Source organism: Adiantum capillus-veneris, chromosome 9 (genome assembly GCF_014529385.1).
Source record: "Adiantum capillus-veneris isolate H3 chromosome 9, ASM1452938v2, whole genome shotgun sequence".
Lineage (NCBI taxonomy): Eukaryota > Viridiplantae > Streptophyta > Polypodiopsida > Polypodiales > Pteridaceae > Adiantum > Adiantum capillus-veneris.
The window spans coordinates 138,038,746-138,064,799 of NC_140939.1; the positions used below are offsets into that span (position 1 = coordinate 138,038,746).

Genomic DNA, 26,054 nt, shown 5'->3' on the forward strand with positions numbered 1-26,054 from the left:
GCCTCCACTTATTCCGCTATGTGCATGTTCTAGAATCAGCAGGTATTCGCTTTCACTTGCACAGATTCTAAGTTGATTGTCCTTTCCTCGCTTATAGAGTTGGTTCCCAATTAACTGAAAGTCACGAGCTTCCAGCTCTATAGCTTTTTTCCGTGCTCGTTTTTTCCTATAGCGTTCTTGGTGTCTAAGGTGTTGATTAGCAAAATCATAAAACTTAATATTCTCGGGTTCCCTTCCACACTCACTTGAGGTGTCCGAACACTCATTATTTGCATCATCATTTACTTCCAGGTGTTCGGAGGAGTTATAAAACTCTTCTTGTTCTGGTGGTTCTATCGTCTCATCTTCTCCTAGTATAATGTTTACCATGTAGTAGGGTAGCACATCATAGCCACCCTTATCGCAAAATTTTGTTGTTGGACTATCTGTAATGGTACAGACATCTAATGTAGCTAGTATGTGTTCCCATTCTAGAGGTTCCAAGCCATCTTCAGGAAAAGGTTCCGGAATATACTCCTTGTCCTCAATTGCTCTTTCTAAGACGTATTCCTCTCTTTTTAAGCTTCCACAATGTGAAGCTCCGTACATCCATAGCTCTTTTTGTTGCCCTAACCATGCTGGGAGTTCCGATCCTGCTACTGTAGCTGAATCAAACTCTTCCACAGGTGTTTGGTTCACATCTTTGTAACTATGGTCTTTCAGGTGTATTTTAGTTGTTGTCTTGCCATGTCTGAGGTATATGTGGTCGTAACCCTAATCTTGGACCATCTTCAACTGTCGCATGAATGGTCTTCCCAATATGATCTCATAATTGTTCTTTTTGTCAAAATCAACTATTGCAAATGTATGCTCATACTCGATCCCGCACGAAGTGACAATCACTTTTTCTAAGAGTCCTAGGGACTTCTCCATGAACTCGTTTGCCAATTGCAATTTCATTCTGGTAGCTCTCAAAGCTGGTTTTCCCCATTTTTTCTAGATTTCCTTGGTGACGATAGCAACTCCTGCTCCACTGTCAAGAATAGCTTTGGAGACTACTCCTTGGAATTCTAATGGTAGCGTGGTGTTTCCATCTTCTCCCTCACAATACTCTCCAACCTTGTTTAATGGTACTAGCCTAGTGGTTAATTGAGGTCTGTCCAACTCTCTTATCCTTTCCTATAGCCTCAAGGTGGGGTCTTTTACTCCAAATTTTTCTAGGCATTTACCTACTGTGGTCCACATGTTTGGCCGTAACCTTAGGAGTTCTGCTAATGTGATTGTGCATGCCACCGAAGTGGACAACAACTCAATCAATTCTTGCAAATCCATCACTTTGTTAAAAGAAAGTCTTTGAGATGGGATTGTTCTCACTTCCGACTTGGCTTCATACTCTCCTAGGTAAGAGGGTAAAGTTCTCAGCGAGTCTGGTTGGCTGTGCCCCAAACTAATTGATCCTTGGTCTCCCCCTTGTGAATGTATTTCAAAGTTCATTTGTGACCTTGCCTCAAATTCTTCAATAGGAGGTAAGGTTACATTCTTTTCTTTTCTCATACTATTCATGTGGTTACTCATCCTATTAGCCTCGTTGGTCTCACGGATTTGCTTCCACAGATCGTCTAGACCCTTACAGTCCTTACCCATTTCTGTCAATGTTTTAGGTTGGAACCCATCACTTGCCTCATCTGTGGTATTTGGCACTATGATAGGCTCTCCTCTGGACTCATAGGCATTAGTGAATCTTTCTGTTTCTACATGTTTCTCTAAAGTTGGTTGGAGCTGGTGCCTCATGCCAATTTATAGGTTTACCCAGCGGGTCTTCCATCAATGATTGAGCTGTTTCGATCATCTTTTTATACATTTCCAACCTTTGTTTTTCTATTTCTGCATATGGATAAGTCATCCACCTTTGCTCTTGGGTTTGGTTCTTTTTGAGTCTGGTTTCATAAGCCTTTAGAAGCGCATCCAACTGCTCATTTACCTTGTCTGCCAGTACAGATCCTTCTGATCCTGTACTTTTGGGCTCTGTTATTTCCTTGGGTGCTATGGTTGCCGTGGTGTGTGAACTTAAGCTAGCTAGATCCTCTAACCGCTCTAATCTATCCTTTGTATGTTTCAACTCCTCGGATAGAGCTGTTTGCTCTCATTCCTTCCTGGCTTTCATACGCGCTTTTCTAGCTTTCCAAGTGCTTCTCTGATCTTTCATTTTTGAACTTTGGACATCGGTTTTTGGCTCTTCAACTATGGGTTGGTTCGTCATTCTTTGAGCTTGGGCTCGTGCTACTGCCTGAATAGGTATGATTGTTTCATTTTCCGACCCTCCACTGGAAGGTACTGTTTCTAGTATGTTCAAGGTGGTTTTTGCTCCTTTGCTCGGGTTTTTAGGGCAATCAGGAATCAAATGAGTAACTCCACACTCAGTGCAATACGCGTTGATTGTAATGATTTCATCATGAGGACAGTTTCTTAGCCAATGGTCTTCACCACACTTGTAGCAGGGTTCCTTGGGTTGTTGAGGTGCTCCTTGAGCTCCTCTTTGTTGGTATGCATGTCTTTGTCCGCCCATACCTCCGTTGGCTATGAACAACAATGTTCGTTCATCTAAGCTATATCTCCCTTCTCCTGCTGCCTGTGCAGCTGTTGGTGGTCCTGTACTTCCTATCATGCTCCATGGTTCTGGTGTCGAGGGTTTTTCCGGTGGATAATAGACAGAGTTTTCCGCATATCCATTGGGATCTTCATAATATGCATGCATAGGCACCAAAGCCTTATCCTCTGATTCAGTTACGGTTGGTGTATATCTTATACCGACTGGTCGTAATCCTGGTAGGGGTGGTTGTTGCTCCAACACCGGTTGTGGTCTTTCTACACCTATAGGTCTTGGTAGGTTACCTGCTTGATACCTAGGCATCGGTGGAGCTTGAGGAGAAGCTACCGGAGCTTGGGGAGCGTAAGGTCTCTCTCTCACATATCCCTTGTTATAATAACATTCGTCGGTCCCATGGTTTGTCCATTTTTGTTCAATAGCACACCACTTGGGTTGTTTAACTTGGGGTTTGGCGTACAAGTTAATATTTTTTAGCACTTCATCTATAAGCTGCTCTTGGTTTATAGCTACTTCTCCTTTCGGTGTTTTAGAAGACTTGCTTCCACTTTGTTGTGAAGATGAATCGTCGTCAAGGTCCTTGAACTCCCCCTCTTTGTAGACCGCACAATTGTCCACAAAGTAAAGAGCCTCCTTAGTCAACTCATTCAACGTCGTGCTTCTTTTCATATGTAAGTCTTTCTGGAGATCCGCATTCCTTAGTCCTTGGATGAATATCAGCATGAGTCTGGACTGAGTTGGCAGTTCTTCCACATAACAGAACTTAACATATCTTTTTAGTCTTAGGGCTGCCTTTCGTACAGATTCCCTATCTTTCTGTTTGAATTTATGGATTTGTGAAACGGTGTTATGAGCTATCCCCCTTTGTGAGAATTCCTTAATAAACTCGTCAAACACTTCCTCCATAGACTCAAAGTCTCTACGCTCTACAGAGTCAAACCAAGTAGTAGCATCATCCTCTAGGGTCAGTCCAAACCCTGCAAATTGGGTAGGAAAGTCTAACATCTCTTCGGCTCTAATTACACGCACAAAGGCTGCTACATGATCTCTTGGGTCTCTACTTTCTATGTATTTCTTGTTTACCCATTTTTGCACTTGAGAAGGTCTAATTCTCTGATGGTCTACAAACCTCATCATTGGATCTTCACGTCCTAATCGATATACCTCCTCAAGACTTTTGTAATAGACTGGTTCCTCTCCCAGTGGTGCTCCTAAGCCATAATTTCTAACAGTTCTCGCCAGAGATGGTTCATCTCTTCGAACTCGTTCTATGGGTGGCCTTCCAGGCTCTGTTGACCCTTGAGTCTTTGGCTTACTCTCTCCTTGATGCCTTGAATGGAGTGGTGGTTCTTGCAAATCCCTTAGCCCTCGTACGGCTTGATAACTATCTCGGCTTCGGTCTTGTTCCCATGTTGCACTCTGTCGAAGCCATGCCTGCAATGATGGCCGGTTTGCCGGTTAGTTTTGGTTGTTGAATGCCTGCGGTCGGGTGGAATGTGAGGTAGCGTCATAATCTTCTGAAAAAGGATTCGTCGACTTGCTTGGGGTGTAGGTGGCTCTTGGCACATCCTCAGAGGCATATGTTGATGCTCTTGGACCTATTGCCCTTTCTACCTCCTCTGGGAGAATGCGTTGGTATTCTCGCCCGTATCTATCAACAAAAACTATACCCTTCCCCATAGCAGTTTCATAAGAGAATAAGTAAAGAACCTTGTCTTTGCTTAATTCGTTTACGTATGGTTCTTTGCCGCGAAAGTAAGCGACTATATCCTCACTCTCATGCTTGTAGATTCCCACGTTCTCGTTATAAGTTGGAATCCTGGTTGTTTTCTTATCATACATAAAAATAGCTCCGGGCCGATCAATGTTTGGTGGCGGTTCTTGAGCTTCTGAAACCATTTTCCCTTTCGCCACGTTATCTCCATATCTGTGGTAATCTTCAGGGTTACTAACTATTAGATAGTGGTTCCCCTTTTCGTCTCGGAATCTATCTCCATCATCATAGACTCGGATTATCTCCAATCTCTGTGCTGGCCTCTCTTCAATACAAATGCACTTGCGTCCTCGATAGTCAGAATAGACTAGGGCTCCCCTCGAGTTTGTTCCCTCTAAGAAGATCACAGTGAGCTTGGAATCATTCAAAGGATTTAGGGAGGTGCTTTGTCACAAAGTGATGACGTGGCGGACAGTAGAAACCCTAATTTCTGCCAGAAACCCTAAAATTCCTGCAAACCCTAATTTTTGCCAAAAACCCTAAATTCCGAAAATCGCGGAGGCGGATTATTAATTTTTTAATTTTTTTTTTGGAAAATGATGAGCGACGCGAATTTTGCTTTTGCTTTTTTTTTTATAAAAAAAAAGAGAAAAGACTCTCAAGAGAGAGAGAGAACTGATGCTTTTGATTTTAAAAGCTTTTGGGGCTCTGCTTTTGGGCATCCCTTGTAACCTTTAAATTAGTGGTGAGGTACTCACTTCTCAGAGCATCTGGACGCAGAGTCTGAGAGTGAAACCCTAACCGCTCTCTTGTACTTTGATGATTGATTAATACAAAAAAGAAATACCGAAAGGGGCGCCAGTCTTTGGGGCCAATATCTCTAGGCACGGAACTCCGCCGGGCCAGTGCAAATCTATTGTGATTTGTGAATTGTTTTGAAGTGGTTATTTGGTGCTGTCGCGGTTGATTCTTGACTTGGAGTGTCCAAGTTTGTTACAGTGGTATCAGAGCACGGCCGATTTCTCTTTTACGGGAAATCCGATCCCCGAAGTTTTTTTCCCGCGGCACCTATGGCTTCAGGCAATGATCAGTCGACTCCCTCTGCATCTGGAGATGCGGGCTGGGATCACAACGAAGATTCAGACAGAGAGTATGGCCCGCCTTGGCCTACTTAGGCGGAGCGGCGAGAGATAGAGCGTCGCCAGTTGATCAGCGATGCAACAATGATGATGCTCAATTTTGCCAAGGACCCGAAGATGGCAAAATATATGAACCAGACCTCTTTGAAAGAGCTACAGATGGAGTGGCAAAGAACCACAACACCACTCCCGAAACCCGCTCTCAAGAAACCTTCTGCCTCCAAGAAATATACGGAGAAGGAACTGGAGAACGTGGTTGATGCACGGATTGCTCAGCTTTTCGACGTGCAAAAGAAAGGCAAAAAGCACGGCAAAAAGCAGTACAAAGGTACTGACTTCCCGGGATATTTGGGTCGTCGGTCGACATTTGACAAGGCAAAGAAACGGAAGAAGCGTGTTCGATTTGAAGGAGTACCCAGTTCTTCTTCTTCTTCTTCTGACAGTTCTTCTAGCTCCTCGGATTAGAGCGAAGAAGACAGAAAAAGCAAATAGCGAAGCAAGACACAAAGCTTTGGAACGGGCAAGAAAAAGGCAAAGAAGGCTACATCTCGCCCAGAGACTGACAGTTCTACTGAGGACTCGTCTACAGACAGCTCAGATTCCGATGACGAAAAGTTTTATGCGAACAAGAAGAATTTTTACAAAGCCAACCAGTATGACTTTCTCGAAGATAAAAGCAAGAAAGTCCGAGAGTTTAAGGAAGGTGGCCACTCGATCAAGTTTGGTACTTTTTCAGGATACTCAGATGCTTCGAAGGCTTTGTCTTTTATACAGCAGTTTGACATCGCTTTCGCGGGAGGACGCTATTCAGAGCACTCCAAGATTCGGAGAGCTGCCTCTTACTTTAAGGGTAATGCTCGTACTTGGTGGTCCACGCTTCTATTAAGCAAGACTGTGCCAGTTACATGGCTGAAATTCAAGAGGCTTTTTATTTCTTCTTGGTTGACTCAAGAGTTTGAGCGAGATATACGAGCTGCTTGGAACCATCTCCGGATGACCAAGAGCAATACAGTGAATTCTTATTGTGAAAGATTCTGGAGCTCTTTTCTACCCGCCTCTTCATTCAAGAAGATCTCGTTCAGAGAACAGATTGAGCGGTTTACCTGGGGTCTACCTACAGAGATCCGAGACCACTGCTTGGAACAGAAGTCAGCTTCTATTCAGGAGTTGATGAGTCATGCGAAGTGGGGCTTTGCCATTCACTCTGGCAGTCTGACCTACCCCACAGATAAGGCCATGACACAACGAGCCGAACAGACTTCTGGGAATGAAAGTAGAATAAAAAAGAGCAACCCAGAGAAAAAAAAGGATGCACGACCCAAGCTTACTCCTGAGGAGAGAGCTCGCTTCATCAGAGAGGGGAAGTGCTTTGGATGCGGGAAACATGGACATATTTCCGCAAAGTGCCCTGATAAGGCACAGAAAGAACAGAATGATAAAGACGACGACAGGTCTGAGAGTTCGAGAGCAGCTGAGGAATGTGGCAGAAAAGGCAGATAGAAAAGGAGAACTGGTACCACATGGCGTGGGACTTGCACCGAATCAAATGAATGAAAGTACAAACTTTGCCGTTTTTTTTTGAGGCAAAGTGAAGGATCAGGAAGCTCTTTTGAAGGAGCCAAGGCCAACTTCTTTTCACTTGGAATTGGTGGCTCGATTTGGAACTGCGCCCGACAGACTGACGCCACAGGCGGAGGTAGTTCGACTGGCACCCGGATGGGATGTTGCCATTACACCGAGCATTGGCAAACTTCGTTTGCAATGACAGGGGTGTTCAGGGCACGTGAGTGACGTTCTACTCGGGATCCCTTGGTACCACAAGAACTACGCCGTGGTTGACTACCGGGCCGAGAAAGCGACTTTGATAAATGAAGGGCTTAGAGATTGTACTTGATGAACTTCAGTTTTCTTACTCATTCTTTTGGGAGAACTGAACGATGGATAAAGGTTGAATATGTTTTGACCTGAAGAAAAGAACGCCAAGATTTTTTTTCTCCACGCTCATGCCGATTGCTTTTGAGAGGGCCTGAAGATCATACCATTGATCTGATATCTGGAAGCACGCCACCGAATCGGCCACCTTATCGTGTGAGCCGAGTACAGAATGAAAAGATTATGAACTCAGTGAAAGACCTCTTGGAAAAGGGTCTTGTCCAGCTTAGTACTTCACCGTATTGCTCTCCAGTGTTGTTGGTTTTGAAGAAAGACAGATCTTGGAGAATGTGCATTGATTATAGCACTCTCAACGAAATCACCATCAAGAACAGATTTCTGATTCCTAGGATCGATGATATACTCGACAGGTTACAGGGATCCTCGTGCTTTAGCAGGATTGACTTGAAGAGTGGATATCATCAGATCAGGATAGCACCAGGAGATGTCTACAAGACAGCTTTTCGGACGACTTTTGGGTTATTTGAGTTTTTGGTGATGCCTTTTGGCTTAACCAATGCTCCTGCGACATTTAACCGGATGATGGACAAGATTTTTCGAGAGTACGGGCTATTTGTTGGCACTTTCTTTGACGACATCATTGTTTTCTCCAAGAATGAGGCAGAACACAGAGATCATCTGCTTCAAGTCTTTCAGGCATTACGAGATCACACATTAGTGATTAATGCTAAGAAAAGTGAATTTTTCCTACCGGAGATACATTTTTTGGGACACATTGTGTCAACAGTAGGAGTGCAAATGAACCGGCCAAGATAGAGACTATCCGTGATTGGCCCGATTTGAGGAATGTCCATGAAGCTAGAAGCTTCTTGGGACTGTGTTCGTACTACAGGCGGTTCATACGAAAGTTTGCAGAGATTGCTTCCCCTTTGCATACCTAGACACAGAAAGGAGTACCTTTTTCGTGGGGACCCACAGAGGTGACTGCCTTTCGGACATTGAAAGAGAAATTGACTACGGGACCTATTTTGACTTTGCCGGACTTGCAAAAGTCATTTGAAGTATTTTGTGATACTTGTGGTCGTAGTCTGGGTACGGTCTTGATGCAAGAAGGCCATGTCATAGCTTACGAGAGCCGTTTGTTCTCTAGGCCGGAGATGACAGCACAGATCTATGGGAAAGAGCTTTTGGCGGTTATCCACGCTCTTACTCAGTGGCGGCATTACCTACTCGGAGCGGATTTCATTGTCTTTACAGACCATCAGAGTTTGCGCTACTTCTTGTCACAGAAGCAGCTTTCGGAAAAGCAGATGCGGTGGGCGAACATCTTGTCACAATTTCACTTCCAGATTGTCCATGTGCAGGGTCAGAAGAATGTGGTGGCAGATGCTTTGTCTCGAAAACCGTTGGTTCTGGCTATTTCCGCGATACATCATAGGAGCTTCGAGGATATGGTCGATCAGTGTGCCACAGATACAGATTTTGCAGATATTTTCACACGGATACGGGATGGGGAGACAGTAGCTGGATACTCCCTTCGGGAAGGCTACTTGATGAAAAAGACTATGTTGTGCGTTACACAGCCGTTGAGGGAAAAGGTTATGACTGATTGCCACTGTCCACCTTTTACGGGTCACCGCAGCATTGCTACCACCATGAAAGGGGTAGAGAGAGATTTCTTTTGGCGGAGACTGAAGAAGGATGTGGAAGAGTTTGTGCGCAGTTGCTTGGTATGCTAGAAGGTCAAGTTTGACAGGCATAAGGCACAGGGATTGTTACAGCCTTTACCCATACCCACCCGCCCCTGAGAAAATATTGAAATGGATTTCATTTTTTTTTATCTCCCGAGAATACAGAATGATCACGATGATTTTCCGATTACATGGCACGCCTGAGATGATTGTCTCCGACAGAGACCCCAGATTTATGAGTTTGTTTTGGAAGGCAATTTGGGAGAACATTGGCACGCGGTTGCAGTTCTCGTCATCGTTCCACTTGCAGACTGACGGGCAATCTGAGATTGCCAATTCAGTGATTTTAGATTTATTGAAGTCTTGTATCTCGCATCAGAAGACTCAATGGGAAAAGAACTTACCTTTGGTGGAATTTGCCTACAATAACACGATACACTCTTCGACGGGGAAGATGCCATGAGAGATTGTTGAAACTGCTGCGAAGGTTCCATCCTTCCTGAGCACGAAAGATTAAAAATTTGAAGCGGATGAATATTCGCGAGATTTGGATACGGCTTTTGCCAAGGTTCGCGAGACTTTACAGAAGTCTCAAGAACGACAGAAAAAGGCAGCGGATCGCCATCGTCGCGACTGGAAACTGAAGGAGGATGATTGGGTGCTCTTACTTTTGAGAAGCCACGCCTACGAAAGAAACAGGGAAAGGAGAGGCTTTTTCCAAAGCTTAGTATGTGATACTACGGACCTTTCCAGATTACTGACAAGATAAATGATGTCTCCTTCCGATTGGAACTGCCAGATACTTGGAGGATTCACAATGCATTGCATGTGAGTCTCTTGAAACCTGTTAAGGGTGATGTGCCTGATGATGGGGAGCCTGATGAGCAACCCAAAGTGGAAGAAAACGAGGAGATCCTTGTTCCTGAACAGATTTTGGCACATATTGATACGAAGAAGGGTAAAGTCCGAAGGCGGGTTCTTGGTTAAGTTCAAGAACTTTCCTGCATTTGATGCGAAGTGGATGGAGGAGGAGGACCTAGCAGATACTCCTCGGATTGTGAAACTTTACCTCGATGTTTTGGTTTAGCATAGTCTACTCCAAACGGAACCCAGAAACTCAGCTTGGCCGAAGATCTGGTGCAGTGGGATGCACTAGAGGGGAGTTACTCCGCTCCTTTGTCAACAGATGCCTCGATTTTGATACTGAAGTCACTGATGTCTCTTTGAGCTTCAGGGATACTGAGAGCTGACAGTATTCTGCTGGATGACTTTATGAAATGGAATTCCTGATTATGATACTGATTTGTTCTTGACTTCTTGTGAGTGCAGGAACTGATAGCCGAAATGACTGCAGCATGTTGGTCTGATTGATCTCGAATAGACATGGTTGCAATAGGGGTTAGTCAATCGGACATCGATGAGGTCCCGATTGGACCTAGATGTGATTGCTAGCTACATTGCCGATAAATCATGGTCTAAGATCTGAATGAATGTTGAATGTCATGTGATGTCCTGTGATGTCTGGTGATGTCCTGTGATGTCGTGTGATGTGACTGTCGATTTTGTACATGTGCTAGATGTGCATTCCTAGTACGTAGGTACTAACAGTCAGTGTCTGCTAAGACGGTTTATGGCTTTTGTCGGTTTTGCAGGCGTAATCGCGGTCGATTACAATGCTTTCAAGAGGGGGGTATGTCACAAAGTGATGACGTGGCGGACAGCAGAAACCCTAAAATTCCTGCAAACCCTAATTTTTGCCAAAAACCCTAAATTCCGGAAATCGCGGAGGCGGATTATTATTATTTTTTTTTTTTTTTTTTTTTTTGGAAAATGATGAGCGACGCGAATTTTGCTTTTGCTTTTTTTTATATAAAAAAAGAGAAAAGACTCTCAAGAGAGAGAGAACTGATGCTTTTGATTTTAAAAGCTTTTGGGGCTCTTCTTTTGGGCATCCCTTGTAACCTTTAAATTAGTGGTGAGGGCCTCACTTCTCAGAGCATCTGGACGCAGAGTCTGAGAGTGAAACCCTAACCGCTCTCTTGTACTTTGATGATTGATTAATACAAAAAGAAATACCGAAAGGGGCGCCAGTCTTTGGGGCCAATATCTCTAGGCACGGAACTCCGCCGGGCCAGTGCAAATCTATTGTGATCTGTGAATTGTTTTGAAGTGGTTATTTGGTGCTGTCGCGGTTGATTCTTGACTTGGAGTGTCCAAGTTTGTTACATGCTTCCTCCTAGCATTGGTCCGTCATAGGTGAAACCTCCTGGCTGTTGACTACCCATTATGAAGAAAGATTTGTTTGACGAAGTGTCAGTATCATTACCTTCCTCAATAATTGGTGCTAGCGAATCTAGCCTTGCCTGAGTTACACTCTCTTTGGTGGACACTAAGCTACCTTGGTCACCTTCCACCTTCTGGTCTCTAACAATGTATCTTCCTGATCTTAAATTCATCAAACTTATCAATGCAATTTATCACAATTCCAACCACTCACCTGGCAAAGGATCTATCTTTGCACAACTTCTTGCTTTGTTGTTGAATATACTTGTACACAAGCGTTTAATTTCGGCAATCGAATCAAAGCATTTATCTGCTAGAGGTTATCTTAGTAATGATTGGTATAACTGGAGAGTTAATCTCAACCACTACTGTATCTTATACACTGCTAATGTTCTGGATTAGGTCTGCTAATCGGGAACTATACTTCTCTCGGATGTTGGTCAATTTACGCGAAAAAAGTCTGAATTCAGTCTTTGCTCCGTCAAATGGACAAACAAGGTTCAAATTCACTTCTGAAAGAAGTTCTGGAATCCTTAAGCCAAATGGAATCTCACTGTCTAAGCCAAATCAAATTTTCTCTTCAGTAAGCCCCAATAGACATCCTACGCGTAGGATGTCTCCTGCTTTGTTTTGCCTGGATTTTTGCACTATGGTTTCCCCTTGATGTGGTGAGTCCACAATTGTTTTTACTTTTTGATTTGGACACCTATTAGCTGGTCAATGAGTCAGAAATCTGTTCCGACAGCCTGTTGCTGATCTTGATCAGTCTAATCAACTCCAATTTGGACCAAAATTGACTAGGAGGCTTGCCTTAAACTATTCAACACCTTGCTATGCCCACTGTCAATGTCTGGCTTCAATTTCTTGCTTTAAACATCCTACGCATAGGATGTCTTTTTCATCAGAATGGCTTCAAATTCAAAACACAGGCTCCCCTTGAGTTGCTGATCACTTTGGTATGCTCAAAATTTGGTTTGGAGTCCAAAATCACACAAAAGACATTCTACTTTTTGGTCTGTTTGACTCCAAACTTGACGCACAGCTTCCCCTTGATGTCAGTAACCCAGTGGTATGCTTAGATTTTGGTTTGGATTTCAAAAGTCCCCAATTTTAGCTGTTCTTATCTTTTTCAGTCAAAAGTGCTAAAGTCTGCTTTTGAACCCAATTTTCTCACCCAAATGAGGTGAAACCCTTTTCAGTCACTCAATATATCATGCAAGACATGGTCATGCAGCCATCTTGTGGTTTTGGTCTTAAAATAATGCTTTGGCACAATTTGGGTAGGATGTCTGGCAATTTCAGTCTATCTGGCCTTATCCCGTCAAGATATGGTCAAATTTCCACTTTCCAATTGAAATTAGGGTAAACCCCACCTTCTGAACACATTGGTCAACTCAAAATCCCAAAATTCCCACCAGATTAACCTGTAGACATCCTACGCGTAGGATGTCTCTTGGCTTGAAATTAATTTTTTTCCTGACAGAAATGCTCCTGATGCTCTGTAGCTCTATCAGAAACACTCACAGTAACTTTTGGACTTTTCTTAGGCTTTCAAACACACTTTTGCGTCTTTTTGCGTCTTTTACAAACTTGTGATGACTTTACCAAGCAAGTATACATGCATGAAATGCTTTAGATCTTGAATCATGATGTCCTACTTACTCTACTCTTACTTATCATGTGAAATGGTGATAATGGTGTTTTGGTTGCTTTCTGGCCTCTCCGGACTCTCAAGCTTTGCTCTCACCGCTTCTACCACTCCATTTCCTACTCAAGGACTTGACTACTACCTAAAACTATCTTTGTCTACCTAAATCTAACTAAGTCGAAGGATCTAGGCCAGACACACGCTTCCTAAACTCCCTCTAAGACCTAGAGAGTCCTCCACCCTCTGATCCTATTAAAATGTAAAACGAGACTCTTGGCAAGCCAAAAATTCCAATACTCAAGGATTAGTCTCGGTCACCTACCTAAGGTTTTCGTCCCCGGCAGCGGCGCCAATATTGGACGGATACGTCGCGACGGACGTTAGCACAGCGAGAACTCACCTAACATATAATGTCAGCTAAGGACGAAGCTCGATCCGCAGGCGCGTGGAAGCAAGCATAAGGTGTCAACCTACATTCGACCGACTCCTAACTAATTCTTACAGAGGTCTCTACCAATTGTCTAAGTCACAGCCTTCAAGAGTGCATAAGAGGAAACTTCCTACAACGCTTTCTAGAGCCGAACACCCATCTAACAATCTCGAAACACCATAGAACTTGAAGGAGGCCCTACTAACACCAATAGGTCGCTCTCCCTAAGGTCTATGAACCAAAACCCCAACCCAAAACACCCGGTGAAAAATCACGTAGGATGTCTGGCCGAAATTTGCAAGTCTTCGTTTCCGAAATCTAAAGTGCCTAATGTGTAGCTCTACTCAATGTGAACGCGTGGATATGCTGCAATGCAAAATCGGACAACGTATGCTCACCCAATCACCAGATGAAGCTCGTAGAAGGAGTTCGCAAAACCGGACCGTACGCGCGCAATGTAGGTATCGGCGCGTAGCTCTCGTCGAGGGCAACACGTTGCACTTCTCCGAACTCGATTCCGACCACCGGTGCACACGTAGCGTCAAGATGAAGCTCACACTCTCTCTCGTACACAGTACACTCACTCACAGACTTCAAAACTTGTTTTAAAAATGACAAAAGGTCTTTCATTAAGGTCAAAAAGTGGTATATATACCTTACAATTTTCAAACTTTAAAGTTTCAAAATCAACCAACTACTCCATCTATCTATCAAAACTGGGATACAATCTGTAAGTCCCAATATTTACAAGATGAAAAATCAGGTTTCCTCAATAAATGAATAATTACAAAAAATGATAATCCTCCGAGTAGTTAGTGTCCGTTGGGTTTGTCCAGCTTCTAACACCATCTTTGAGCACCTCTACGTAGTTGCTTGGTTGGTTACGTGAGACCATTAGAAGGTCATCTATTTGATGGTGATGGGTTCGAATCCACTGTCTCCCGTCTCCCTTTTATAAGGATATGACAACAATCTCCTAGTATGTCGTACCCGTACCCATTTAGCAATTAGCCCCATCACTTCTTCATGCAAGCAACACCTCCAATTCTATGGAGCAAGCAACTCCCTTTCTTATCCAGCAAGGTCCCTCAACTTCGAGAGGATATTCAGTATATTCATGATAGTGCTTTAGATGCTTCACTTTAAAGACTGGGATAGTTGCTAGGATATGCAGGATTGACAAAAGATGAACCAAATTTTAAAGAGAGTGACTCCAGACATTGGCTAAGTTGAGGAGTTTTGGTCTGACTTTACCAGAGTTGGGACATCTACTGAATGTGGTATGTCATGTAGAATTTTCAGTTTTTCCTTTGTCAAAAAGAGTGAGGGAAAGGGGGGCGGGGGGGGCGCGCGTGTGGTTGGCCATGCATGTGACACAAAGTTAGAGTGAGGAAAACACTCAACAGAAGTGTAGATGACACAACCTATTGAGATGAGGAATGATCAGTGTAGATGGAAATATGCATCTCTGCTTTACCCCATATCCTGTGATTCCCCACCTGTGATTTCTTCAAAACTGCTAAACTGTGTCTGCAGAGTTTTCATTTTCATTCGATGGAATAGTTCTTCCTTTTTTCCCCTGGCAATTTTTGAGCAAATTGAAACCTGAAACCCCTTTTCTAGCATCCATTCCTAGTCAACTGTTCATTATGTGGCTGGATAGGATTATCGTGGTGTGGCCATTTATAATTGTTTGCAATCACTTAACAAACCACCACTCATGGCTCAAGGTTGGGACCAGGAGCCAGCATGTCTAGATAAGGTGTCTACAGTTGCAAGGGACCTGGTATGGCTTAATGTTTTGTTACGGTTTATTAAATTTTTATGTTTATACATATTTCTAACGAGTTCTAAAATTATTGCTGAACTGTCCTTTGTGTTGGTACATAAAAATTTAGCTCTCATTTTAAATGTTTGGTTTGTTACAATCTACTGGCTGTTGTGCATGTATATATCAGGTATGTCGCTGGCATATCGGCTACTGCGTTCGTGATGTCAATTCTTCAGCTCGGGATTATCTTGAGCAAAAAGTTACGGGCTCAGAATCTGGGCATAGATGTCGCAATTACAAGGCCTTGTTTGTTTTCTTCCATGTTTGTTGATCAGGTATGGTCCTTGCTTAAGTTTTTCTTGAAATCATCACCAGGCTATCGTTAATTATCATAAAGAATTTCAAGGGAATGTAATTTCAAGGAACTTCAAATGAACTTATGAATGCTGTTATTTAAACCAAAAGCAAATAGAATAATAAGCTGTAGGCAAGAGTTATCTGGGCATATCATTTGGCCTACAGCTTGGTTCAAGACATAAGTATGTCACATGATCATAATTTGACATTTACTCGAACTCACACTCACACGTGCAAGCACGCGTGCCCGCGTACACACATGTACGTTCATCAGAATACCCAAATTCAAACACCATCCAATATCTCTTCATTTTAATGCACTCCATATTGGTGCTTGTTGATTTTTTTTTGGCTTGGCCATCTTCTAGCATTTAGCTTTCAAAAGTGCTTTCCCCCCTAATATTAATAGTCACGAAAAATCTGTTTTGTTTTGCTCAACACAACAAACACAAAATGGGTAAAATGCTTCACAAAGAAACTCAAGGAACCTTATTAATACCTAGCTCTCTCTGGACCAAGGAAAATGTGGTGTCCTCTTGATAATTGTAGGAAAACATGTCCACACATAGTGGCCCACTCCTTACAGAGACATTTGGAAATTTCCATGGACCCTAATCTCAAAGAATTGTGTAGGCAAGATCTCAGATACCTAGACATCTATTGGTGATGCAAAACCTGATGAATAGTCAAACTCCTCTGCAAACTGAGGAGGCTCACTCTCTTGCACACCCCCAATAGCGCGTACAGTAAGTGACACTCGCCATTGAACATCCAAGGAATCCAAATCTTGCTGAGCTGGCCTATCCTGGGGCAACACAAGCTAATATTTGAATTGCCATTGACTGCTGGTCCTCATCCTCTACCTCTGTCTAAATGCTTTGGGACCTCCTCTCGATCCTAATATGGTAACCTCTCCTCAAGACGTTTGTCTGGGGGACTGCAGTTAAGGTTTTTTTCTTTTAGCTCTCAATAGGTTGGTGCATATGGCCAGAGAACCAAAGGTCTCTGCCTCCTCTGACCTCTATCTCACTTCTTGTCCGTAAACAAGGATAGGCTACGCTTCCCTCTCCCTACCTGCCTGTCTTTGTCTTTGTCTAATCAACAGTGTGTTGTTGTTGAGCACTCTACTGCCGCTGAATCTGACCCCTGTGATCTCTATCATGCTGTTGAACAGGGCCCTGTTGTGATGCAGAACTGTGGTGGGTCTGCTATGGCTGTGAGGGTTGTCCCCTCTTGCGACCAATCTGTCTTTGTTGTTGTGCTCTAGGGGAATCCATCACCAAATGTCCCATCTAAGACATTGGTTCCGTTGCCCGTAACCACAATCCTATGTGAGTGTAACACCCTTTTCCACTCAAAAGTGATGGTATTCGAAAACTCTGTGGAAAGGATAATAGCCACCTTTATAGATGGCCCAGATGTCCGGGCCTGTATTGAACACCTGTATTGAACACATGAATGATATGCCAAGACTCCGAGCAAGCACGAACTGCAATGAGGACCTCCAGTTGCATGAAGGCCCCCATCCATCTCGGAGCTGTTGTCTCTAGAGGGGTGACCAATCAGCTGGTAAAGCCTCTGTAATATCCAAGCACATGCTCTGTACCCCATTTATGCCTTGTAGCTGGATGCTTTGAGCCTCCTGGGACAAACCTGAAAACTGAAGCCAGTCGCCAAGAGTGCGGGTTGGACCCTCTTCCATGGGACCCCAAGATCTCAAGCGCTCCTCCGTGCAAGTGGGCTGATGCTGTTGCCTGCTCCATGCCACTCCTCAACTGCTCCCAACTTCAAAGACCTGAGCAGGGTCGCAGCAAACCGATCCTCCAACCTCTTGCTCAGACCAACTCTGCGTATCTCTGTAAAAATCCACCTGATGGAAGGGCTCCAAGGGCCTCTTGCATGAGGGACGCGAGCTTGAAGCCAGTGAAGCAACAGCTCCTTCCAGGGCTCCTCCCCTGGAAGTAGTCCTCTGACCACAAACTTCCCAAGAAGTGCTCTCCTCTGCTGTGCTCGGTCAATGATCCCAATCCCCCCTTGAGAACATGGGAAGGTGATGACCTGCCAGGCTACTTTGGCCCGGGCTAACTTGGTGTCACGCCCTAACCAAAGAAAATTCCCGATCAGCATCTCAAGCTGGCTGATAAAGAAGCTCGAGAAGATCCAGCAAGACGTGATGTACCACATAGTAGCCAACAACACCTGGATGGCCACTATAACTTTGTTTGCCAAAGAGAGCCCTGCCGAACTCCAATGAAGCAGTTTCCTCCTAATGGAAAAGGAAGGGAGTAGTTTGCTGCTTAGGGGACAAGTCCAAGCCAACCGGACAACCCAGATAACGAACTGGAGTCCCTGGGGGAATCCACCTGAAACCCTCACCTGGCGACTAATCAGGTGTAAGAGCACTGCCAATTCAGAAAGCCCCTGTCTTCCTCTTGTTGATTAGTGCTCCTGATGCACAAAAAAACACCTCAAGAGCCTGCTCACACCTGTGCAGATTGGCTTCCTGGCCTTCCAAGTCAAGTAGCTTGTCTCCCCTAACAGGGAGCTCTAAACCACGCAAGCCAACCTGCTGTGAAGTCAAAAATATGCTCATCGCCTTAGCATAGAACAGAAAGAGGAAGGGGGCTAGAGAGCAACCTTGTCTGACTGAACACGTAAGCATGAAGCGTTTCCCTCTTCTCCCTTCCAAGAGCACCTGACTGTGCGGACACCTGTAGAGAGCTGACACACCTTTGATTCAAGCATGTGAGAAACCCATCCTGCGTAGAGTGCCCTCCAAGAAGTCCCAATCAACTCTGTTGTAAACCTTCTCAAAATCGAGGAGTAACACAAGATCCTCTCCTCGGAGACGCGCGAGGGCAGACGCCTCTCAAAAAGTGAAAACGTTGTCAAGGATACTACGCTCCTTGAAAAAATTTGGGTCCCATGTATAATGCTCTCAAGTAGTGGCTGAATCCTCAAGCTCAGAGTCTTTGCTAGAATTTTGTAGGATGAGTTGAGGATGGTCATGGGTCACCACTGTCGAATCTCATCCAAGGAGCCTTCCTCCTTGAGAATAAGATAGATCAAGCCCTCACTCATGCTGCCAGGCATCTCTCCAGTGTGGAAGATGTATTGAAATGCGTTGCAAAGATCTGAACCAAGAAAGTCCCAGTACTCTAAGAAGAAGTTGGGAGTCAAACCACCCTCCCTTGGACAGCTACCTTGGGGGAGTGCTATGAGGGCCTCATGGAGCTCCTCTACCTGGAGGGGAAGCTCTAGTCTCTGACGCATCTCCTCAGTAACAAGGCAAGACATTTGTGCCGAAACCTGCTCTCTGCATGCATCTAGACGGTCTATGACTGAGGCTCAGCTAACAACAAATCATGGTAAAAGTCGGTAGCGATTGCACGCATATCCTCGGGCTCTTAAACTTTTGACCCATCAGGTCTCCTCAACTGGCTGACACTGGTGTGCGCATGGAGGGGGCCTACTATCTCAAAGAACTCCCCAGTAACTCTATCACCCACCTGGGTCCACTAAGATGCCTGCTGATGGAAGGCAAACTCATGACGCTGCTCCTCAAAGCTAGTCAGCTCCTGTCGAGCCTGCTGCATCTCCTCCTCTTGTTGCATCTCCTCCTCCGACCAAGGACTATGTGGGTGGTGCTTCTGCATCCGCTGCAAGGAAACAACGCTCTGTTGGAGACAGACTCCTCCCTGGCTACAACCAAGCGGGCTGCAGGCTCTTGGAGGAAGAAGCGACTAAGCTCAGCGAGTCCAGAGGCCACTCTACCTACACGGGTGTCCTGCGTGTCCAAACTCTCTATCCAAAGTGCCACCACCGGCTCTCTAAGCTCTATATCTAGCAAGATCCTCTCAAGGATGCGCAACATTGTACTCCCCCTCCTCTGTCTGTCTGCCACAGTAAGAATCATTGGCGCATGGTCGAAAAAAGTAGTCACTGCTAGAATGCAAACAGATCCACCCAAGTCACAGATGTGGTCACTGGCGTAGAAGTGATCTATTTGAGATAGATTTACTCCTCTGCGGTCAGAGAGAGAGAAAGACAAGCTGTTGAACTTTGCTCAAGGTGAGTGCTCTGAACTGTGCTCAAGGGTTCCTTTTACTTACGGAAGGGAGAGCCCTCCGTTCCTTTAGTGAGAGAGTGCAAATGATCACAAATAAAGTGGCAAACACGGTGAATGAAGGTGCTGAGACTGAGAGATAGAGAGAGAAGAATACGACACTAGAATGTTGTCAAACCCTCCTTCGAAGGCCCCACTCTCTATGGCGAGAGCGGTCTACTATTGATTGCACAAATCTCTACAATGCTTTGGACTTGCCGACGATGTCGACGATGACGAGACGAGCTGAAATCTGAAAACGCTAATGGCTGAAATCTGCAAATCTTTATTTGCTGAATTCTGACTCTATGTCGATGACGACGATGCAACGACAACGCTGAAAACGCAGATGCTGAAATCTACGTTTTCCGGGCTGAATCTGTAAACTTCGTTGAATGTGATCGTGGAGCGAGGATCTGCTGCGGGAAGGTGAGATCTACAAGGTTTGGGACTTCTACTGCGGTGTCTATGTGCTGAAAACTGAAAACGCTGAGGCTATGGCTGGATCTGTCACCGGAAATCTGCAAAACGCTAGGATGCTCTGCAAATGCAAAAACGCTAGGGCTGATTTCTGACCTGCTGCAAAAGCGCTAGAGGATCTGTTGAGTCTGCTATCGCCGGGTTGCTTGCAAGTTGCAAAACGCTGGCTGGTCTGCAATTGCTGAAAATGTTGGCTGTTCTTGTGGCTGAAAACGCTATGTCTCCTGTCGGGGGGGGGTTTCTCGCTGAGAAGGTGCACTGCTGGATGTCTGGTCCCTCTGGCCTCTTTTGCAAGAAAGTGCTAGTGCTAGGGTTTCTTATATACTTGCTTGTCAAATTGCCCTACCCAGTTTCCCAACAAATGTCACTTAATAATAATAAGTGAAAAATGGCTAAAATAGGGAAATTACTAAATAGGTCTATGCATTGTAAAAATGCTCCTGATGGTAATCTGATGATCATGCTGTGTGCAACCAGAGGATATGCATCTACTAGAAGTGCCTGGACATGCACGGTCTTCGAACAGACTCACAAAAATGCCAAAACACTTCCTAAGCTATCTAACTAAACCCATGTCATGAAGTAGTTTGTCCATGTACACATAGGGTTAGATGTGCACGTAACATCCTCTCCTTTTCAAAGTGAGATATTGGTACCGAACTGTATGGTGTCGAGGAAGATCGCCAACAGTGTTTGGAATCTTGGAAAGGACTCTTCACCAGCCCACTATGATGCGTGGGTCATGCGATACTTGAACTTCATAAAGGTTTGCAACGCTTGCTTCTTTGGGCCGCGTCGAAAGCGACACAAAGTCATCTGTGGCTCCTTCAATGCTTCAACTTCGTCTGTAGTCATGTGTCGACCTTCTTCAAGAATCTAGGAGGATGAAAATTCCTGAAACCACTTCCAACACAAAAACATGAACATACCTATTCCATGTAAAGTGATTGGAAAAATTATAGTCTTCTTGAAAGACTGTGCATGCAATGTAGATGAACATAGGGACGGAGTGCCAAATCATTCATCAAACACACGCAAACAATGGGGTTGAATCTTGACTTTCTGATCTAAATCAATCAATTGTGGCAAATCACAATGAAAATGCCGATGCTTGATGCTCAATCCTTCTTGTGCTCTTTCTAATACCGTGTCATGCCAAGGAAGAGACAGGGAATGCGAATTCCTTGAATGCAAACATGTCATCTTTCCATGAGTAATCCGCATACATCCGTGCTCATTCATGAGTGAGTCGTGTTCATCGTGCAATATGGCATGCCTGTGAAAAGGGATCACATAAGGACGGTGACTAAAATACAGGAAAGCATCACGAATGAAACACTCGAACAATGCGTGCTGACTAATCATTCGTACACATAATACTTCCTGTGGGGGTTCTTTGGACCTTGACTCGAGAGCCAAGATCGGTTCTTCGTGATCTATCGAATCTGCAATGAGGTTAGCTTCACTAGACAAAGTATCAACTAAACCATCATCCTTGTGAACAATCACAGTTTCTTCTTGCAAATCATTATGCTCGTGAATAATCACATCTTGATCATGCAAATCATCATGAACAACTTGCTCTCCACGAATGACAATGGGAGAGTCACTTTTGGCATTGAAAGTGAACGTATTTTCCGCCCAATCAATGAGAGGGTAATGCTCACAAAACCATTGAATGCCCAAAAGCATATCACATCCTGAAATAGGAGAGACTACAAATTTTCTGCGGAAGGATGCTTGTTGAACAGTGAACAAAACATCAAGGCACTCTTGCGTGATGAGAGAGTCCATACCGGGAGAGAAGCTTGACATCTCAAAAGGAGATGTCTTGCTAACCTCCAAGCGGGCTCTTTCGATAAGAGAGTCCCTAATCAAATGATGCATACTGCTTGGGTCAAACAATATGACAAAACATTGACCCTTCACATGACCATAACACTTAATGAGAGACTCATCAATGAGAGGATCATGAGAAACTTGGCTCACACTTGTGTTCTCATTTATTGCATTGACAGAGGATGTGGTTCTTTAGATTCATTAGATTCAAGCTTATGACATGTTCGTTTTATGTGACCCTTGATGTGACAATGATAACAACGTCCTTCCTTAGAATAAATGCTTTGTTCTTCCGATGTGATGTATCCTCCTAAAATTCCTTTTTCTGCCTTGTCATCCGGAGTGAGCTTAGGTTTGGCAATTGTGTTTGCTTTACCCTTAGGTTCATTTTGTGAGTTCTTTTCCGAAAGAGTATTGGAAGGTTGGTTAGAAGAGTTACTGTTCTTACCATTCTTACCGTTTAGAGGAGTCTGAGTGATGCTTGGTGAAGTCTTGTTTTCCTTAGGCTTTCCCTTGTTGTGCTTCATCTCTTGTGCGAGAGCAATCGCTACCGCCTTGTTGAGATCGATTGGGTCGAGGACTTCGACATCAAACCTGATATAGTCGTCCAAACCGAAAATGAAAGCCTCCTTGCGCTCATCATCCGATTTGTGTAATTGGGTGCCGAGCTGTAAAACACGATTAGAGAAAAACATAACTGGCATACCATTTTGCTTGAGACTGCGCCAATCGTCTTTCAACCGTGCTAGGTACTGTGGTGGCATAAACCGCGCCTTGAGCTTGTCTTAGAAGTCGGCCCAATTGAAGGAAAGGGGCCTGCCTTCCTTGGCTTCCTCTTGGTGCGCGGTCAATTGTGCTTCTTGCCATGCGTGGTACCAATTAATGGCATCACCGGCAAGCTACATAGCTGCCGTCAAAACCTTGCTATTTTTTGTCTTCTTAGTTGTTGCAAAATAAGCATTAAATTGATGCAAGCAAGAATGAATAATCATAGCATCCATCTTACCATCATACTTACTGAACGTGATCTTCTCTGTGACGGGGTTGTTGGAGTCCGAATCTCAGCTTGCGCCACTTGATGAACTACCAATATCTTTGGCCGGCTTGGGTTTCGAGGTGAGAACTTGTCTGACCAACTCTTGTATGCGGAGGTCTCTCTGTATCTCACGCTCTAACTCCAAGGCCGCTCTTCTTTCTTCGTGTGCTTCGCGCTCGCGCTCCAAGGCAACGTGATTCGCTTCTTGTTGTGCCATCATGTCCATCATCGACTTGACCAAAGCCTCCATAGGATTTGGTACAAACCGTGGCATAGATGGGGAAGGGGGAGGGTCAGAAAAACCTCTTGGTGGGGAAAATTCTTCTTCACCTTCTTCATGCTTATCACCTTCATGCAAAGTATCCATTCCGCTTCGGGTGATGACCATATAGTGAAGTCTTGGGTTCTTAAGTTCACGAGGAACTTGGGTTCTTGTGGGTCTTGGTTCTTGAGGTTCTTGAGTCTTGAGGTTCTTGAGGTTCTAGAGTCTTGAGGTTCTTGAGGTTCTTCTGTCGCTTGCAATCTGTGTTAGAAAAGAATCTTCTCTTACCCGAGCTCTTCTCTTTTCCGTGGACGCACCCCTTGCCGGCCTTGCGCTCACACCAAGGTTGCTTTTTCCCACCTCACGTCGATTGGCCGGCCGCTAAGTGCACGGTCCGCTCTCAATGAGTGAAAAGAGAAACAAGGGGAGGCTGGAAAAACTATTCTTTCTTGGGTTTCCTGTCACTCTTCAAAAACACTATTAAGAATCGACACGCCCAAGTGGACTTGGGTTATGTGCGACCGCAACAAGCAAAAAAAATTATGTGGTTCTTTCCTTGAGTGATACAGAACACTGCCAAAGCTCTGATACCAATGTAAGGTGCAGCGGAAATGAATGTTGAACCTTGCTCAGGATGAGTGCTCCGAATTGTGCTCAAGGGTTCCTTTTACTTACGGAAGGAGAGCCTTCCGTTCCTTTAGTCACAAATAAAGTGGCAAACACGGTGAATGAAGGTGCTGAGACTGAGAGATAGAGAGAGAAGAATACGACACCAAAAAGTTGTCAAACCCTCCTCCAAGGGCCCCACTCTCTAGGGCGAGAGCGGTCTACTTATGATTGCACAAATCTCTACAATGCTTGGACTTGCCGACGATGTCGACGACGATGAGCACGACGACGACGAGATGGGCTGAAATCTGAAAACGCTAATGGCTGAAATCTGCAAATCTTTATCTGCTGAATTTTGACTCTATGTCGATAACGACGATGCAATGACGACGCGCTGAAAATGCAGATGCTGAAATTTGCATTTTCTGGGCTGAATCTGCAAACTTCGGTGGATCTGACCGTGCGGCGAGGATCTATTGCGGGAAGGTGAGATCTGCGAGGTTTGGGACTCTATTGCGGTGTCTATGTGCTGAAAACTGAAAATGCTGAGGCTATGGCTGGATCTATCCACCGGAAATCCGCAAAACGCTAGGATGCTCTGCAAATGCAAAAACGCTAGGACTGATTTGTGACCTGCCACAAAAACGCTAGAGGATCTACTGAGTCTGGTGTCGCCGGGTTGCCTGCAAGTTGCAAAACGCTGGCTGGTCTGCAATTGCTGAAAACGCTGGTTGTTCTTGTGGCTGAAAACGTTATGTCTCCCGTCCGGGGGGGTCTTGTTGAGAAGGTGCATTGCTGGATGTCTGGTCCCTGCTGCCTCTTCTGCCAGAAAGTGCTAGTGCTAGGGTTTCTTATATACTTGCTTGTCAAATTGCCCTACCCAGTTTCCCAAAAAAAGTCACTTAATAATAATAAGTGAAAAATGGCTAAAATAGGAAAAATAGGTCTATGCACTATAAAAATGCTCCTGATGGTAATCTGATTATCATGTTGTGTGCAACCAGAGGATATGCATCTACTCTAAGTACCTGGACATGCACGGTCTGCGAACAAACTCACAAAAGTGCTAGAACACTTTCTAAGCTAACTGAACTGAACCCATGTCATGAAGTAGCTTGTCCACATACACATAGGGTTAGATGTGCACGTGACACTAGGGGCCTCACAAAGCCTGAATGCTGCAAATATCAGAAACCCTCAAGGTCATACATAGGCGCTCACGAGCTTCCAACTCAGCCCCGTGCACAGTAGCATGGCTACCTCCAACATTGTCTGAGGGGTCCTCCAACATGTTGAAGTCTCCCCCAACACACCACTGCTTTGCATGCGGCAGAGACTCTACAATATGAGACCAAAACTCTGCTCGTAGTCGTGCATTTGCCACATTGGGTGCATATATGTTCAGGAAGCCCATGAGGCAACCCTGAAGCTGCATAGTAATCCGCTGATCCTTGTCCGGCACAATAATACCTCTACCCACAATGGCCTACTACCATGAATCCGCAATAGTCATACATACCCCTCCCTGGATACCACCAGGTCCAAAGGAAGCTAACCAAAATGTCTCATAGTAACCATGCAAAATTTGACCACATCGTCTAATGCGGCTCTCACAAAGATGATGCTCTTGAAGCATAAGAATATCAATCTCACCACCATAAGGCATCGCTGAGGCTCTTGATGCAACCGACCCCCGTTGGCATTGAAAGTGGGGCCCACCTAATCCGTGCAAATCCCATGAGACAATCCTCATGAAGTCAGTTAGAGAAAACTGATGTTGCAACAATAGCCAACCTCGTTATCTTCGAGGCTGGCTTTGATGGGGAATAATCTGTATGCGAGCAACCTCGAGATTGCATGAGTGTAGAGACTGTCCAACCCAAGATCAAGAAGAGTGTGCTGTCCGTCGGGCTACCTCCTCTGTCCAGGAGTCTTCATGTATACAGACATAGCTTGGTGGACTATGCGTGTTAGCAAAAATGTGTACCACAATGTGTCTACATCTTGCTGTGCCTGGAGGTGTCACTGAGAACTTGGCCAACGGCCACAGAGTCTATACCAAGTCTGTAACCCCCAACTCTCCCATGTGATGAGAGAACTCAAGAGCCTGAGCCTGAAGCCAATCCATCATAGAGTCCAGAGTCCACTCTGATTGGTCCCTGCCACACAGAGGAAAAGAGAAACCAGCAGTTGTGTCCAGAGCCTCTATCCCT

General features: G+C 44.7%; 1 protein-coding gene across 3 annotated transcripts in view; it reads left to right on the forward strand.

Moving 5' to 3' along the window:
- LOC147451244 (uncharacterized) overlaps positions 1-26,054 on the forward strand; it is a 107,467-nt gene that overhangs the window by 46,187 nt on the left and 35,226 nt on the right. For all 3 annotated transcript variants that reach the window (XM_086520213.1, XM_086520214.1, XM_086520212.1), the window contains exon 3: positions 15,341-15,488. In XM_086520213.1, the coding sequence (XP_086376339.1) occupies positions 15,341-15,488 (148 nt within the window). The remainder of the gene's footprint in view (positions 1-15,340; positions 15,489-26,054) is intronic.